The following is an 18,700-nucleotide window of genomic DNA, read 5'->3' as shown; positions in this document are numbered from 1 at the left end:
CATAGTGGTTAGAAAAATGATGCAACTACCATTTGTTACAAGGCCATCGGCATCGTAAATTTCCTCCCTCACATCCCAGAACTGCCTAAGCACAAAATGCAGACTTTTTTTACGACAGAGGCCCGTCTTTATGAACATTGATGAATATTTATTACACGTTGGGATCATCTTTCATTTCTCTTTCGAATGCAACCAGCTTCTCTTTGACAAGCAGAAAGGCCACCAGGCTGTATAACATAACGTCAATTTCCTTGTGTCATCTATGATTTGGACTCTAGGTAAGGCATCAGTGACGTACATGTATTTGCCTAACACATAAATGATATCAAGTGAATAATTTTGCAATGTCAAAAGCATTTGCTGGTCTTTGAACTACCATTCCAAGGAATTTCTTGAAAATAATCTCAAGAGGCTTGCAATCTTTATGTATTTATAGACCTTTGTCCTAATAATATTGAGGAAATTAGTTATCATGCTAAAAGGGTTTATTGAAAATAGTCCCAGGAGGTTTATAATAATTCAAATTAGTACATGTTTGCCAAAGCAATACTGAAGACACTTGGCACATGCAAAACATTTAGTCTCAATTTCGGACTGAGATGTATTTGCCTGGATCGCAATATGCTTATTTATGAAGAAGAAATGTAGCAAATCAACTTGACAAAATATTTACTTTATGCTTTCAATTGCATTTTCATGCTTGTAGGTCCATTGCTGTTAAGATGCCATCTTTAGCAGGTTACAAAAGGGTGCAGTCAAGGTAGATTCATTGGGTATGGTGTACAAGATACTTAAGTATCTCCAGAAAATGCTGGAGAGCTGATTTGGGGGTGTTGAGCATGTTGATAATAGTTTCAGTTTTCTTAGGTCATGCCCACAGGTTTTGTGATGGGTGATCTGATACTTAAAGAATTGCATACAAAATGCTTGTATCTTCAAGGTGTGTGGAAAGTGCACAGGTATAAAGTTGTTTCATCTAGCATGATGCACAAGTAGTTGTACTTCATGTCAAGAAGAGTAAACAATTTTTGTAACTCAATTGATGCAGAATGTCTTCAACAGTGGCTGTTGAGAAACACTTTTCCTTGATTGCCCTTTTCAATGACTTTGGCTGCAAACAGTCAGAAACTGTCATTCATATTTATGTAATTATCTGATTATTTACCCAATTAGAGGGACAATTAATGTTGTGCAAGTGACCCGAGAGGTATTGATAATATTGGTAATCAAGCAAATTGTACCTTCCTGTTGCTCTGGATTACAGATTAGATATTACGAGCAATTGTCATATGATATGGCCACTCATACTCTCAGAGTCCCTTGAATACATCTTGATTCGTAGTTGAGAGAATCTCAGTGTTTATTAATTTATCTTAGCTAAGATGGCACACCACTTTGACTTCTAAAAGTCTCTCGACAACTTAAGGCCTGACCAAATCCTAGGGTCGAGTCTCTGTCAGTGATATAAAGCTTAGTATACTAAGTCACATCAGTGGTAGGACATTCCACTTTTACTAAAGTAACCCAAGTCGGCCAGATTTTCTTCCCTTCCCTGACTTACCTGGCATTGCTCAGGAGTTTGAGCCCGACTCACAGCCTGATATTTTTTTCATTAATATCTACATCCTCACCATTTATTTGAGCCTGAGATGGGGGTTTTATGGGTCTATCTTTTGAGTCATCAGCACTCATTTCTTGGGCCTCCCTGGTCCTAGCTTGGTTAAAGAGGATGTTTATGTATTGTTCAAAGACATTTAAGGTCAGTCTTCTATAGGATAAGCACAATGGCTTCTTTTGCCTCTGTCACTCCTGAATGCATTCTAAACTTTTAAACTGTTAACCAACCGAGGATGAAGCAGTGGTACTTATGAGGTCCCATATGAATTAATAGTCCCCCAAATAATCTTCCTAATTATAATTATTAAGTTTCTTTACCACCTTTCACTAAAACCGTCCTTTTACTCATGTGGATATATGCTTATTGACATCCTTGATAATTGGGGTAGAGAAGATCAATGTAAATGATCTCATTATTTTTTCATAGTATCTCTTGGGTATTTTTCCTAAAATTTGTGCTTTTAACTGCATTTAAAAGAATAATAAGTGTAGACATTTATTACAATTTCTTTTAGTCATTTGGTTTGTGCATTTGTACAATCAGTGTCTCATAGAACTAGCACCTACATAGTGGTTTTCCTTTTGCTCTTGGGTCTTCATGCTCCTAATATAAGAGGTAATACAGCTTCATCTGCCAACTGCAGCTTTCCATCTTCAATGTATTCATCCAACATAGCTATGTTGATATCCTCAAAAATCACAATGGCGGTTTCTTCTCTTGGTTCTTCAGCTACTACAATACTGGCTACATTTACTTTTTTTTTTTCTTTTTTTTTTATACTTATGTTCACTTCTTTGCTAATGTCCTTGCTTGTGACATACAAGGCATCATTCTACTTTCTGTCGAGCCAATATGCTTCTATTTGACTGTCTCGTAATTCTTTGATCTCTGGTTAACCCCACTACACTTTCAATTGACTTCTGGAGATTCTATACCACCATGTTTCATACACACTCATACACTGTAATTTTTTTCATTTTTTATCTTATCTCTCTTTCCTGCACTGTTAATAGACCATCCTGTGTTTTCATGCTAGCACAAGCTTTTTCATGTTTTTATTTTTGTGACTTTCTTGCTAGCAAGTTGCTGTATAACAATTTGATGATTGTTTAATAAAGTTTAGTTGCATTCACCTCGCCTCTAAGTTATCACCTAACTGCTCGCTTGCACATTGGTGACCAGCGGAGTGTACACTTTTTACCGCCTGTCCCCTCACTACTGTGCCCTATTGTTTGAAGATATCACCCATCGAATCTGCCTCTTCGGCACACGCCGCCCCAATGAAACTACCGCTCTTCACCGATGGAGAAGCGTTCACCTGGTTCCACCGTGCTGAAGTCCAGTTTCGTATCAAGGATGTAACTCAGTCAATAACCAATGCAGATTATGTTCTCACAGCGATCCCCGAGGACACTTTCCCAGAAATATCCGATTGGCTATGTGATCAAGGGGATACCCTCAAATCATACCTCCTGGAGCAGTACTTGTCATCTTTAGTGGCCCGTATAGCGAAACGATTTCAGCTTTCTCAACAACCGTTGGGGAAACAAAAGGCTTAGCTCGCCCTGAAGGAAATGACCAGTATTGCTCACCTGCAACCTACAGCAGACAGCTCTTCTTGTGAAGTGAATCTACTTTGTGCCCTTGGTGTAAGGCGTCTACTTGAACCTGTATACGCTACCATCCCCGATGTTGATATTTTGCCCAAGATAGACCTGATGACCAAAGTCGACACCCTTATAGACAACCACTTCACCAGCTTCAAGACCTCCATCAACGCCTCCACTCCTGCCAAAGTGGACAACTATTCAATATCGACCGAAGTTGATGTGAATGTGGTAGGACACAGATGACCACCTTGTGATGTGCTGGAGTGGCGACCACCCACCACTCGCTCACGCCTCAACCAACAACCTCTACAGACACTTACTGATGCCCATCGGCCGCAGTTATACTACTAACACTCCAGATTCAGGGCTGCTGCGAAGAAATGTGCAGACAGTTGTCAGTGGCCAACAAAACCTGTCAGTAGGCCATTGCTTGTGGCGGTGGTCTTCCGTCACTAATCTTTTCTTTATACATGATGCATGTACGGACGTGCGATTTTTGGTAGACACGGGTGCTTGCCATTCTCTTCTGCCAAGGCCACTCGCCAGGACATGATGTAGTCTGTCTAAATCTGCCGACTTCCACCTAGTAGCTGCCAATGGATCTGCGATCTTCATCCAGGATTACGAGAACTTCACATTATCATTTGGAAGCATCAAATTTCACTGAAAGTTTCTCGTTACTGATGTTATATTGCCAATCTTCGGTGCGGATTTCCTCTCACATTACCAACTCCTGGTCGATGTTGCTCACCAACGGCTAGTCAAGGCTGAATCTTACTCGTCAACATTTCTCCAATCAACCCCCTCCAGCCTCACTCTCCACATCTGCACACCCTCAGATGTCTACGCCCACCTCCTTACATCGCATTCAGAAGTTTTCTGTCTAAAACTTTGTCAAACACCCACGGTTCCTGACAAACACAGTATTTATCACCATATCAAGATGATGGGGCCCCCAGTATTTGCCCGATTCAGGCGTCTGGCACTGGATCATTTGGTAGCCTCTAAACAAATGTTCAGTGAAATGGAAGAAATGGGCCTTTGCCAAAAGGCCTCAAGCCCATGGTCGTCACCCTTACACATTGTTCTGAAGAAAGATGGCTCTCTGCCTCTGTGTAGGGATTACAGGCACCTGAACATGCAGACAGAACCAGATCCCTACTCCCTCTCAAACGTCACCGACGTGACTTCCTAGTTGCAAAGCAAAGGTTTTCTCCATGCTCAACCTGCTGAACGGGTATCATCAGGTGCCCATGAACCTAGAAAACATCCCCAAGACCACCATCACCAATCCCTTTGGTACATACACCTTCAATTACTACTGTTTTGGCCTTTGTAATGCTGTGAACACTTTTCAACGTCTCATGGACGACGTCTTAGGGGACCTTCCCTTTTGTGTATGTTACGTGGGCGACATACTTGTGTTGTCTTCCTCCAAAGAAGAACACCTCCGTCTCCTATACATTGTTCTCAACCGTCCACAATAGAACGGCCTTGTAGTAGGTACAAGTGTACCTATGTCGCCAACAAAGTGCTGCATCATTCTTAGGGCACTGCATCACTCCTGAAGGAGACCACCCCCTACCTGAGAACGTAGCAGCAGTTCAGAACTTTCCAATTCCCTCGATTGTCAAAGCACTGCAAGAATTCTTAGTCATGATCAACTATTAATACCGTTTCCTAACAGCCATCACCACCACTCTTGACCCCTTTATGCCTCCCTCAAGGGCAAGCCAAAATATCTGAAGTGAGGTCTCCTTCAAGAAGCAGTCTTTTGCAACACAAAGAATGCCCTATCATTTGCTGCCGCTCTCACTTTTCCCGTGCCACATGCACATCTCCTTCTCTCCACCGATGCCAGCAATGTCGCTACTGGGTTAATACTCGAGCAGGTGGTCAATGGCTTGCCCTGCCCATTGGCCATCTTAGGTAGAAAACTGTCCAAGGTGGAATCTGGCTGCTCTACCTTTCACCGAAAATTGATGGCGGTGCAATTGGCTGTCCATCACTTTCGCCACTTCTTGAAAGGTATGCCTTTGGTCATTTGCATGGACCACATGCCTCTGGTGCACACCTTCACTCGACAGTCTGACGCCTGGTCCACCCACCAACACCAACATATCTCTGCCATGGCTGAATTAGATTGTACCCTTCAACACGTCCCTGGAAAAATGAATCCCGCTGCCAATACCCTGATAAGAATCACAATGGCTGTCATTCATTTGGGATTGGATTACAACCCCTTGGCAGAAGCCCAACAAAAGGACGCAGAGTACCAAGCATGTAAGGCATCTTGCACATCCCTCGGTTGAAAATACATACGCATGCCGACATATCAGCATTAAGCAACACACGTTTTCCTGCACAATAACACTAGCAAGCCACTATTAATGGACCCCTTACACAGGCCTTTTCCTTGTGATCCATCGTACGCAGAAGGCTTACTGCATCAACATTCGTGGCAAAGAAGACTGGGTCTCCATTCACTGCCTAAAACCTGCATATGACCCGCCTACAGTACACCTTTCCAGAGCAGGGTGCCCTATTTCACATGTATGTCATTTTTAGGGGGAGCCATGTACCGCACGTATCTCATACACGCTCGTACACTAATGGTATTGATTTTTTTTTATCTTATTACTTGCTCTTTCCTGCACTGTTAATAGACCATCCTGTGCTTTCATGCTAGCACAAACTTTTTCATGTTTGAATTTTTGTGACATTCTTGCTCGCAAGTAGTTGTATAAAAATTCGATGATTGTTTAATAGAGTTTAGTTGTATTCACCTCGCCTCTCAGTTATCACATAATTGCTCGCTCTCAGAATGCCATAATGCTTATTCCCCGACTTTCTATATAATGTTAAACAACCTTCATCTTCTCACGAATTTCCTTTGGTATTTTTTCCCTCCTGAATAGGGCAACCTCACTTAATCAAGCATTGATGAACCCTTCTCTCAAGAGTAAGTCTATGAAATAAGCATATTATTTGCTATTTAAATATCTAATCCTTGCGATGAACTGGCATGCAGTCTCATCTTGCTCTTACTTAGAATCAAAGAATTTATTTCCAATTCCTTATTCAGTCATCTTACATCTCGAAAGTGTTCTCTTCAGTTTTCAGACTATTATTCTTCAAAGTTTCATTGGAATGCATACCAGAGAAGGCTTGGAGACTTTAATTTGCCAATAATCGACTGAGCCCATTGAATAATTCATTCCTAGGCCAATCTTTGCTCTCTACAAACCTTTTAATTCTTTCACTGTGATGAAAGTATCCGCTGCATATATGTTTCAGTAAGGTTCCAGTACTAATATCTTCCTATAGTCAGGACACGTAAAATTCATATACTCTAGGCTTATGTCTCTTCAAAAGCTCTATCATTTAGCCTCCTTTTGAATTATTTTCTATCCATAAGTTCACTATTCTTTAACCTCTTTTCTTGATTTCTGCCGTTCTTAATGAGCATGTCTTCCTGTTCTTTAAGATTAAATATTCCTAGCTTTCTAATTAAATTTCCTTACATAAATACAAAAACAAAACTTTATTACCTACTATGTTAACAGGATAAATATACCCTATCCTTAACTCAATAAAATCCTGTCAAACTATCGCTGATATGTCACAATGTTTATATTGCGATATAAGATTCATGAGGGATATTGGTTGATGGTTTATAAAGTGTCATTACAAACTGTTGTCCCTTTGAATGAGAATCTAGTCAACATAACTGATAGGCGTATCCCTTCTCGTGTGCGAAGGTACCGAGTGAAGGACAAACCATGGTTCAGTAATGATTGTAGATGTGCTTGTTTGGAGAAGCAGGAAGCCTATCATCTTTGGAAGGGTAACAGATCAGATTTGACTTGGAACAACTATACTCAGCTTAGAGCTTTTGCTCAGAGAGTTTATACTTTAACTGAAAAGGAATACAATTTAACCATAAAAGAAACCCTTTCTGGTACAACTCATGAGCATAAGTGGTGGACTAGCCTTAAATCTGCGCTATCTGGTGTAGATGCAACAATTCTTCCTTCACTTAAACTAGATGGCTCTGTCACTCACTGTCCAAAGGAAAGGGCAACCCCTTTGGCGGATGTGTTTGACAGTAAGCAGAGCAATGAGAAACTTCATCTTCATTCCTGTTTTCCTGAGGCCAAAATAACTAGCTTAGCTTTTCGATCTCGCGAAATTAAAGCTCTCTTGATGGACCTTGATGTTTATTGAGGTGTAGACCCAAATGGTAATTTTCCTTCTTTTTTTTTTTTGTACAAAGACTGCAGATTTCTTAGCTCCAAAGTTATCTGTTATTTTGCGTAAGTTAGAAAGAAGAGGAGCTTTTAGCCCTTGTTAGAGAATTGGTAATGTTACTCCACTATGCAAATGTGTTTGTGGTACCTCAAGTCCAATTGATTACCGCCCAATTTCCGTAGCTTCCATATTATCTAAAGTTTTTGAACGTCTTTTGGCAAAAAGTCTTAATAGGTTTGCTGAAGGTAATCATCTGTTCCCTAGTTTGCAATTTGATTTTCGTAAAGACCTTTGAGCATGTAATGCCCTTCCAACAATTTTCAATGCTGTACAGAAATCCCTTGATTGCGGTCAGGAACTTCGTATTATTGGCCTTGCTTTTAGTGCTGCCTTTGACTGTGTTAATCATGAGGCCCTTGTTTTCAAACTCAAACAGTTGGGAGTGGGTGAGTCGTTTCTACGCATCATTATTTAATTTTTGAGCAATAGATCGAAAAGAGTTATTGTTGATGGGCACCATAGTGAGTATAGGAATGTGATATCTGGTGTTCCTCTGGGTAGTGTTCTTGGCCCATTACTTTTCATACTATATACACATGACATGTGGTTTGGCCTAGAAAATAAGCTTGTTGCATATGCAGATGATTTTACTGCCACTGCATCCATTCCATCTCCTGAATGTAGATCTAGGGTTGCTGAATCCCTTAATAGAGATCTTGCTGAAATTAGTTCATGGTGCAAATTATGAGGTATGAAGTTGAATACTAACAAAACTCAAAGTATTGTTGTAAGTAGGTCAAGGACAGTGGCTCCTCAACATCCAGATCTCCGGATTTTGTATGAATATTTTACAATTTTAGGTGTGATTCTCGACGGCAGATTTACTTTTGAGAAACACATTAGGTCTGTGTCTTCTTCAATTGCATAAAAAAATTCGCTTATTGATTGAGAAAGTCTTTTAAGATTTTTGGTTGTCAATCTATTCTGAAGAATTATTTTAGTTCTTTCATTCTACCTTGTTTCAAGTATTGTTCTCTGGTCTGGTCTTGAGCTGCTGATTCTCATCTTAATTTGTTGGAAAGGAACTTACGGTCTATTAAATTTCTTATTCCTAATCTAGATATTAATCTCTGGCACTGTCGTTCAATTAGTTCATTATACATATTGCATAAGATTTTTTATAATTCTGACCATCCTTTAAATTCAGATCATCCCGGACAGTTCCATCCTGTTCGTAATACTAGAAATGCAGTTAATTCTAATAGTCAGGCCTTCTCCATCATGAGGATCAATACTGCACAGTATTCTAGAAGTTTTATTCCAGCTGTGACCAAGTTGTGGAATGATTTTACGAATCGGGTAGTTGAATCAGTAGAACTTCCAAAGTTCATAGTTGCAGAAAATATTTTTATGTTGAATAGGCTTACAGTCCTTTTGCAGTTTATATATGAAATAGGCCTATCTGTTTTGATATTGTTAATGGTCTTAAAATATTCTATTTTGATTGTTCGTTACTTTTTATATAGTTTATTTATTTCCTTATTTCCTTTCCTCACTAGGCTATTTCCCCTGTTGGAGCACTTGTGCTTATAGCATCTTGTTTCTCCAACTAGGGTTATAGCTTAGCTATTAATAATATATATATATATATATATATATATATATATATATATATATATATATATATATATATATATATATACAGTACATAGTACAGTCAATCTAGCTGATTTTTTCGCTGAACCTCAAACAAATTGCTAACAAAGGTTTTTAACTTGGATATTGGGCATGAATAACCTCTCTCTCGGATAAAAAAAAAAAGTTTACCAAAATTAACCTTGCAGAAAGGGGTCAACGGTGTCGAGAAAATTCGTAGAAAATATGTCGAGAAAAATCGACGTTGGGGTTTTGGTATGTGACTTTTGTCCGCTAGTGGGTAACGTATACTATATATATATATATATATATATATATATATATATATATATATATATATATATATATATACATATATATATATATATATGTATATACTTATATATATACATATATATATATATATATATATATATACATATACATATATAGAATACACACACACACACACATATATATATATATATATATATATATATATATATATATATATAGAATACACACATATATATATGTATATATATACATATATATATATATATATATATATATATATATATATATATATATATATATATACATATATATATATATATATATATATATATACATATATACATATATATATTCATATATATACATACATACATATATATATGTATATATATATATATATATATATATATATATATATATATATATATATATATATACATACTTATATGGCAGAGTAATGGACGAAATTCAACGATTGGCTTGGACGCTATCAGTGCCAGCGTGCGCGGAAATTAAGTTTACAATGCAAGAACAAGTAGGCATTCGTTGTGGCACTAGTGACCAGCACCAGGAGGCTACTTCAGCCAGAAAAGAGAGAGATGTGAGGGATACATAGAAGCTCCTTGCGTTTTTCCAGACATATGACCCTTTCACGGATGATCCGTCCATTCACAGCATTTCAAGTGGAGTAACTGGAGACAAAAAGGTGAATGTGGACAGAGCAATAGGAGAGGCAATCATAGCTTCAATGGTTGAAGAAAATGTCCACGAGTACAATTTTAAAAGAAAGGATCAGGCAATTACACTTGGGTCAAAAGTTTCACTCAGCATATAGATGAAGCAGTTGAGACTGATCCACAACTCCTATTCCAGAGACTGTGTGTGCTATCTACCAATGAACCCTCAACTCAGCATCAGCAAGAACATTTCTAGTATGAGCTTTGTGGTTACCCACCTGCACTTTTGATTCTTTTGGACTACCGCGAGAGGCAAAAAAAAAAAAAAAAAAAACTGGTTTTGGCAGACGCAATATGGGAACTGACTTCCCTTGTACAATCAGGTCCACAGTCTTCAGATCCACAGTATCGCTTAGATGGTGGAGCAATACTTCAACGCCTCCCATAGCAAAAAGGTCATACATTTGATGGGATCTGTGCCCAATACCACAGATTTGTCACAACTAGATATGGAAAAGCATGCATTGTCTTTGATTGGTATTAAAGTGGTCCATCCATTAAAGACGCGACTCACCGACACCGAGCAGAGGGTTCTGTTGGTGTTGATGTGTCACCAACCCCTTTAATGGTGTTTAAATTAAAAAAGGACGTTTCCCTAGCTAATCAAGAAAATCAAACAACTGTTCATCAAATTGCTTGGAAAGAGTCTGGAGGAAGCAGGTTGTAAAGTAGTCCATGCATCTGGAGACGCTGATGTATTGATTGTGAAGACTGCTCTAGAGCCGGCACAGACAGGAGACACAATTTTGATAGCAGATGACACTGACCTATTAGTCCTTGTATGTTATCATGCCAATAGAGATGATGGTTACAACATCTACTTCACGCCGCAACCAAAGGCTAGTGCAAAAAGTGTGAAAGTCTGGAACATCAAAGAGATGAGGAAATCTTTGGGAGATGTGGTCTGTTCCAACATTCTTTTCATCCATGCACTACTGGGTTGTGATTCTACATCCAGTGTTCATGGAATTGGGAAGGCAGCGTCCCTTCGAAAGGTGATGAACAATAGAAACTTCCTCAAACTGGCAGAAGTGTTTGGCAAGGATAGCAGTGCAGAAGAGGTTATTGAAGCTTGGGAGAAGGCTTTAGTGTGCCTGTACAATGGTAATGATGGGGAAAACATCAATCATCTCCGACTGAAGTGCTTTAAGGAAAAGGTTGCAAAAAGCTCATAGTATGTTGAGGCCGAATCATTGCCACCAACAATAGCAGCTACGAAATTCCACAGCCTTCGAGCTTACTTCCAAATTCAGGGATGGAATGGTAGAAACCAGCTAAATCCTGACGAGTGGGGATGGAAACTTTCAGACGGTAAATTACAACCAATCAAGACTAACTTGCCAGCTGGTCCTGTAAATTTATTGGCTATAATTAGGTGTAACTGTACATCAGGGTGTATTACAGCAAGTGGCAGTTGCAGGAAACATGCCATTCACTGTTCAAATTTGTGTGGTAATTGCAAAGGCCTCCACTGCACCAACTCACCACAGCCAGTTCTTGATGATGATGAAGTTACCTTTGACTAGTTCTTGACAAGAAATGTTCTATGGTCCGTTCATGAACTTGTTCTGTGGTGATTATGCAAGAGCCTGGTCCCAGCATTCGACTAACTGACCATTCCTTTATTGTAAATTGTACTTATTTTGTACCTATTTTTTATGAAATATCAGGAATTAATGTGAAAATTATTGTCTTTAAAAAGGCTACTTAGTCTGTTTTTTGTACCTTTTATATTCATATTTTATAAGAAATAAAAAAGCATGAAAACAATGGCAGGGGCTAGTCATTTTCTGCTGTTAGTTTATCATTAAGCATATAGCTACCTATCATTACAATTTAAAACACCAAGAAAATGTCAAGCTGGCTTGGGGTGGGCCCTGTGTGGTTTTTCATGCAAAAATATATATATTTTTTTTATTTCTAATTTAATAGTTTGTTTTTGTCTGGAGAAACTTTTATTTTTGTCAGTAATTGTCAGGAATAATGTACATACTTATCAGGAAATGTCAGGAATTTTATGTCTCGAAATTTTAGTATTGTTAAGTTGGATTTGAAAGATGGCGGCCGTTGATACCTTTCTGCAAGGTTAATTTTGGTAAACTTTTTTTTTTCGGAAAGAGAGGTTATTCATGGCCATTATGCAAATTGAAAACCTTTGTTAGCAATTTATTTGAGGTTCAGCCACATTTTGACTGGACACACACACACACACACACACACACACACACACACATATATATATATATATATATATATATATATATATATATAGATATATATAAAGTATAGTTTATTCTAGTACTTATGCACTTTCAATTATTATATTCTTAAATTTAAAAACTTAACCAACGTTTTATTGTCAATGAAGTACTAGAACTAGTTTTTAAAGTTAATGTATGATTTTCGTTTTGCTAAAATCCATATATGTATCTTCTTGGGATGTCTGATAATCTTAGATTCCCCATCGTACAAAGACAGTTGAATCTTATATCATCACAAGAAATATACTTCATAATACAACCATAGAGAACTAGAGTACTACATAGTATCAGAACGTACAACACAATCTTCTAAGTATTGTGCAAGTAAACAACAGTCCTTTTCACATCTTAAAAGAATGTATGTTAATGATATACATCTTTACGAAAACTAACACCTCACATTCGGGATTCCAAAAACACTAAAAACTTCTAATGCTTCGTAATTGTTTGTCAAAGAAAAACATTCACAAAGTCTGAGAAACTTACATAATTCATGTCGTTAATGAATATAGGTTTGACATGGAAAGATTGATCTGTCTGGTGATTCTTCATGAAAGTGGTATTGATGTTAATACCCGCTGCAGCACATCGAAGGTACCCCCTTTTGTCTGTATGCTTTTTTATTAGTTTATATGTATTTTCTGGTTATCTTATTCTGTGTATTAATCCTTTGCTCTCACTACCTCTGCCAACGAAGTTGGATGGAGGTTATGTTTTACCCCCGTTTGTTTGTGAACAGCTTCATGGCCACAATCTTAATCGTAAAGTAATGAAACTTGCAGAGATTAATTGTTATATAAAAAGCTGGAAATTAACAATTTTGGAAGGTTAAGGTCAAAGGTCATGGTCACGGTCAAGCAAAATGTCCATATCACGTAATCAGCCATAAGTTTGGACATTCTTGTCACAGAGACTTCAAACTGGGTTCATATTTGAGTGTATGGAAATCCACGACAACGAGAAGCATGAATGGCCTCACAGGTCCCAGCGCCAAGCTATTTATTCATGATTCATAAAGCCAATCCAATTTCGTTAGATATTAATAATATATCAGTCAATAAGATACCTGGGTAGTTAAAAGATGCAGAAAACATATTTGTGTGACATTGTCATTTTGTCGTTTTTATACACGCTTCCCTTTTTAAAATGTCTACTTTATTTCTGCTCTGTTATCACAGTTCATTTGCATGTGAGCACAACTCTAATGTATTCCATTTTAGTCCATTAAGATAATCATGTTTGATGTTGATTCTCTGTTCACTTTCATACGTCGAAACTCATTCATGTTTTCTAATGCATGTGGGCATGGAACTCCTTCCCACATCTCTCTCCTATATATTATCATTACTATTATTATTACTTGTTAAGCTACAACCCTAGTTGGTAAAGCAGGAGGCTATAAGCCAAGGGGCCCCAACAGGGAAAATAGCCCAGTGAGGAAAGGAAATAAGGAAAAATAAAATATTTCAAGAATAATAACAATATTAAAATAAAAATTTCTTATATGAACTATAAAAACTTGAACAAAACAAGAGGAAGAAAACGTAGATAGAATAGTGTGCCCGAGTGTACCCTCAAGCAAGAGAACTCTAACCCAAGGCAGTGGAAGACCATGGTACAGAGACTATGACACTACACAACACTTAGAGAACAATGTTTTGATTTTGGAGTGTCCTTTTCCTAGAAGAGCTGCTTACCATAGCTGAAGAGTCTCTTCTACCCTTACCAAGAGGAAAGTAGCCACTGAACAATTGCAGCGCAGTAATTAACCCCTTGGGTGAAGAAGAATTGTTTGGTAATCTTAGTGCTGTTAGGAGTATGAGGACAGGGGAATCTGTAAAAAAAACTTGCCAGACTGTATAAGTAGGCAAAGGAAAAATTAACCGTAACGGATACAAGGTAGTACTATTTGGTCAAAGGACCCATATATATATATATATATATATATATATATATATATATATATATATATATATATATATATATATATATATATATATATATATATATATATGTGTGTGTGTGTGTGTGTGTGTGTGTGTGAGTGTGTGCGTGCGTGTGTATTGTACAGTGGAATAGTAACTATTGATGACACACACACACACACACACACACACACATATATATATATATATATATATATATATATATATATATATATATATATATATATATATATATATATATATATATATATATATATATATATATGAGAATGTTAATGTAATTAAAGACTTACCTACATTGAAATGTTTTCAATAAAATTGACTGTGTGACTTCATTTTCGTATAGCGTAACAGTTGGATCAAAGTTTCATTTAACACCTATCAGTGTGTACGATATCCCTTCTACACGCAAAAAGTGCTTCTGAATGAAAGGGGTGATTTAGTCCCCGTACCATCTGTTTACATTGAAAGCTGTTTTTAGCGTATTACTCAATAAATTATGCGGTCAAGCTATCAGAAGCTGTTTAAGTGAAAAGTTTGTTGACACAAGGTCCCTCCCAAGCATTGCTAATTCACCGCATGCAACTTTTAAGAAGTGCTAAATGGGCGGGGCTTCCCTCCCAATTTTGGAGAGCGTTCCATATTTGGTCGTGGGGATGTCCTTATATGGCAAACACAGACGTCACACAGCTAAAAAGACATATCAACTATGTCAACGTTACGGTAAATGTATAGTGGTTGATATTGAAAATCTGTATGAAATAATGCAATATGTTAATAGTATTGACTGTTTTTGAAGCATGATGATGTGTTACAAAGGATATATACACATAGGAAATTGTGGGACTAGTTTATTCGCGGAGGGTGCTTTGTACGGTTGTGTTGTACGTCACGAGAGATCAGCTGTGTCTCAGTGTTTATGTTCAGTCGTGTTGTAGTAGGGAGAGGGAAAGGAGCTATTGCATTTTATGGGGAAGTGCCTACGTCGTGGTCGTGATCCATTGTGCTTTTAAATATGTGTGTTCTTGACATCTAGTGTGTTCTGTTCCAAGATGTCAAGCCACAATAACGTTGACGATAAATTTACAATGAATTTCGGTGGATTCGACCCAGAGTTTTTTGGCGGAGCCCATATAGGTCCAGCCATGGGGGGCATGAATCTAGGAATGAAGAGGTCAGCTCATGATGCTGGTCTAGACAGGGACCCCTTGAATCTGTCATCAGACGATGACTCTGATATCATGAAAAAGGACGACAAGATGAATCCGTCCTCCAGTCGTGATGGCGTGCTGCACCACCAAACTTCACTTGATTCGTCTCAACAGGGACAGCAGACAAATAAACAATCACTTCTGCCCAATGGCAAGAAGACCAAAGGACGTGTCAAAATCAAGATGGAATTTATCGACAACAAACTGCGTCGATACACGACGTTTTCCAAGAGGAAAACCGGCATTATGAAAAAGGTAAATGATATTACTACACTCACTAGGGCCACATGAGGCCACTCACCGAGCGTGACGGTATCATATGGTTGTCTGGGTTATTTTGACCTTATGGGGAATGTCTCTCTATATCAAATTCATCATTACATTAATGGAGTACGTTAAATGTATTATTTAAAATGTAATCAAACCTCAGAATTATTAAAGGAGCGGTTGTTGTGTTTTTATCACAATTGTGGGAGTGCCCGTTACGCTCAATGAGTGGCCGTATGTGCGAGTAAGATCAGTAAGTGCGCCAATGTTTGATACTCAGATGGTAACGTTTGTATTAATTACTCGATTATTAATTGCACAGTGGCTCTCATTTCTCCACACATACATCTTTTAGTTGGAAATGTCTCGGGAGGAATAGCAACACAATCTAAAAGAAAAACGTTGGCCTAGATAGAAGTAAGAATAGGTAGTGTGGCTCAAATGGGTTGTTGGTGGGCCACTTGATCTATTTTCGGATGTTAGCTCCTCTTCTTAAGATTTCGCTATTGGTGGTAACTTCTCGCAATCTAAGAGATGGTATGATTGTCGAATAAATAAATAATCAGTGTTATTATACGAACTTAACCTTTAATTGAATGCAGCCGATTCCAAGGAAATTAATTAAATGTCTTTGCCAAAGTGGGGATTGTGGGTACAGTATTGGCTTACAGTTCCTGTTCTATTTTTTCACATGAGATTTGACTGTCAGTCACAGCATTAACATTACCGGTGTAATGCCATGCTGTGTTGGTTTTAAGATCACTGTTCTAAATTGTGTGAAATGCCTTTGGATTTCCATTGGCAGTCTAGCCATTAGCAATTTTCTTTTTCCTATCCAGGAATACTTGTCAAAGAAGATTTTTAACGGTGTTCGTAAATCCGTCTAGAAATTATGGGATAATTTTAGTAGAAAACATTTATATTATTTGAAATAAAGGCAGTCATCATTGTACAGATGTTAATAGGTAATGGTATTTATAAGAGAAAGTTGTCAAAGTAAATTTATTTTTGTGTAAGGGAATATTCTTCCGAAAAACAATTTTTTTTATTTGTATCAGCATGGTTAGCTGATATCAAATTGACACGTAGGCCCCAATCCTACTTCTATGTGCCGTGTACATATTTTTTGGCAAATGTATTGTTTAATCTTATAATTAAATAAGTAACAGTGTATTTCTCCCCTTCCGGTCATTCGTTGTAATTAAATAATTTACTTGGCAATTTAATTTTCACGAAATACTGTTTTACTTCAAACCATACAAAAAAAAAGTATAAAAGAAGCTTGTTTTATGATATAAAGTAAACTATTCACGAACTATCAAATTTTGGCTTCTTGTCTAACTGATTACGACGGGTTTAATTGAGCGCATTGCACGGCGGCGGATTGAATTTCGGGCATTTTCGCTGACCCCTTACATGATGCATACCGATAGGAGGCTGAAGAGGAAGTGTTTTGTGGGTAATTGCCATGGAATCAACGGGCTCATATTTCATATCGTGTTACCGGTGCTGTGATTTTATATATATGTATTGGTATATTTATATGTCTATACACATACATATATATATATATATATATATATATATATATATATATATATATATATATATATATATTTATATTTATATTTATACATACACACACATGGTACTTGGTCATGTTACTTTACATTTATAATGAATATTTATTTTAGTGACGTCTAAGAATCGAAGACTGTATCTCTCCGGAAATTTTGACCCTCATTTAGTTTTCAGGTTAACAGGAATATGATGATCAGTTTTGTCAGCGCAGTTTGTATCTTGTCTTCGTCGTTATATTTTTTATTATTTATTTTCCAATTTAGCATTTACTTTATCCGAATGTTTGAACTGGTGCGAGATATATCAGATTTGGCCTGCTTTACGATATAGTATATACCTGTCTATTGTAAGATCTGTCCTTAATACCTAAGTTGAACCTACAAGAGTTATTCATTAACAGGAAATTCGATTTTAGTCTTTGTTTGTCCTTGCATTTAATGTGGATTTTTCTTACCTAGCAAATGTAATACGAAATGTCTAAATTCATTAGTCCATACTTCCTATTAACCTTTGGGTGGAATTTATTGAATTATTATTACAGTTTTTGACAAAATTGACGACAAACATGCATACCAGGAGGCCAAATTTCATGACATGTTGATAAGGTTTTATTGCTCCTGAACCTCAAAATCACAAATTTACGAGGTATTGTAACCGTCGAAATCGAAATGTTAATCTCTCTCTCTCTCTCTCTCTCTCTCTCTCTCTCTCTCTCTCTCTCTCTCTCTCTCTCTCTCTCTCTCTCTCTCTCTCATATTGTACAGGTATCCCCATAATTAGAATATCACGTGTTACGGTTTCATGAAGCGGAATGTGTGGGCGTCTTGTGACGGTTGCCTTTTAGATTTCAAAATAACCTGTGTTGTGTGTGGTGCTTATGATCACAGTGTGCCAATTTATTTTGCTTGTATGTGGTTAGCATAGTGTAAATGTAATGATGACAGTAATGTGTTCTTTCAAAATTTTGAAATATATCTTTGTTGCAAATAACGCCGAAAAGTTTTGACTAGAATATGTGTATTTTTTTTTTTTATTCTATGAAATTCAAACGGTAATTGGTACAAGCTCTTCTGGTCTCTTCGGGTACTTTTATTCTTAACGTTAAAGTTAGGTATATATTTTGAAATTTATGCAGTATAAAAACATAAAAATCTGTAGTAAAAATAAGTCAAGTAAGGCTGTGACAGATCAGTTTTTATTTTTGAACACGCACACACACACACACACACACACATATATATATATATATATATATATATATATATATATATATATATATGTATATA

At 37.2% G+C, this 18,700-nt stretch overlaps 1 protein-coding gene across 3 annotated transcripts in view; it reads left to right on the top strand.

Moving 5' to 3' along the window:
- The first annotated feature begins 15,272 nt into the window (after positions 1-15,272).
- The window catches only part of bs (blistered), a 569,070-nt gene continuing 565,642 nt past the window's right edge, over positions 15,273-18,700 (top strand). For 2 of the 3 annotated variants that reach the window (XM_068387970.1, XM_068387962.1), the window contains exon 1: positions 15,274-15,821. In XM_068387970.1, coding sequence (XP_068244071.1) covers positions 15,408-15,821 — 414 coding nt within the window. In that variant the 5' untranslated portion in view covers positions 15,274-15,407. Of the gene's footprint in view, positions 15,822-18,700 lie in introns of all 3 variants that reach the window. The other variant, XM_068387965.1, reaches the window with a different exon arrangement.

Source organism: Palaemon carinicauda, chromosome 1, assembly GCF_036898095.1.
Source record: "Palaemon carinicauda isolate YSFRI2023 chromosome 1, ASM3689809v2, whole genome shotgun sequence".
Classification (NCBI taxonomy): Eukaryota; Metazoa; Arthropoda; class Malacostraca; order Decapoda; family Palaemonidae; genus Palaemon; species Palaemon carinicauda.
Note: the sequence above shows the minus strand (reverse complement) of the source record. Positions and strands in the feature narration are given on the sequence as shown.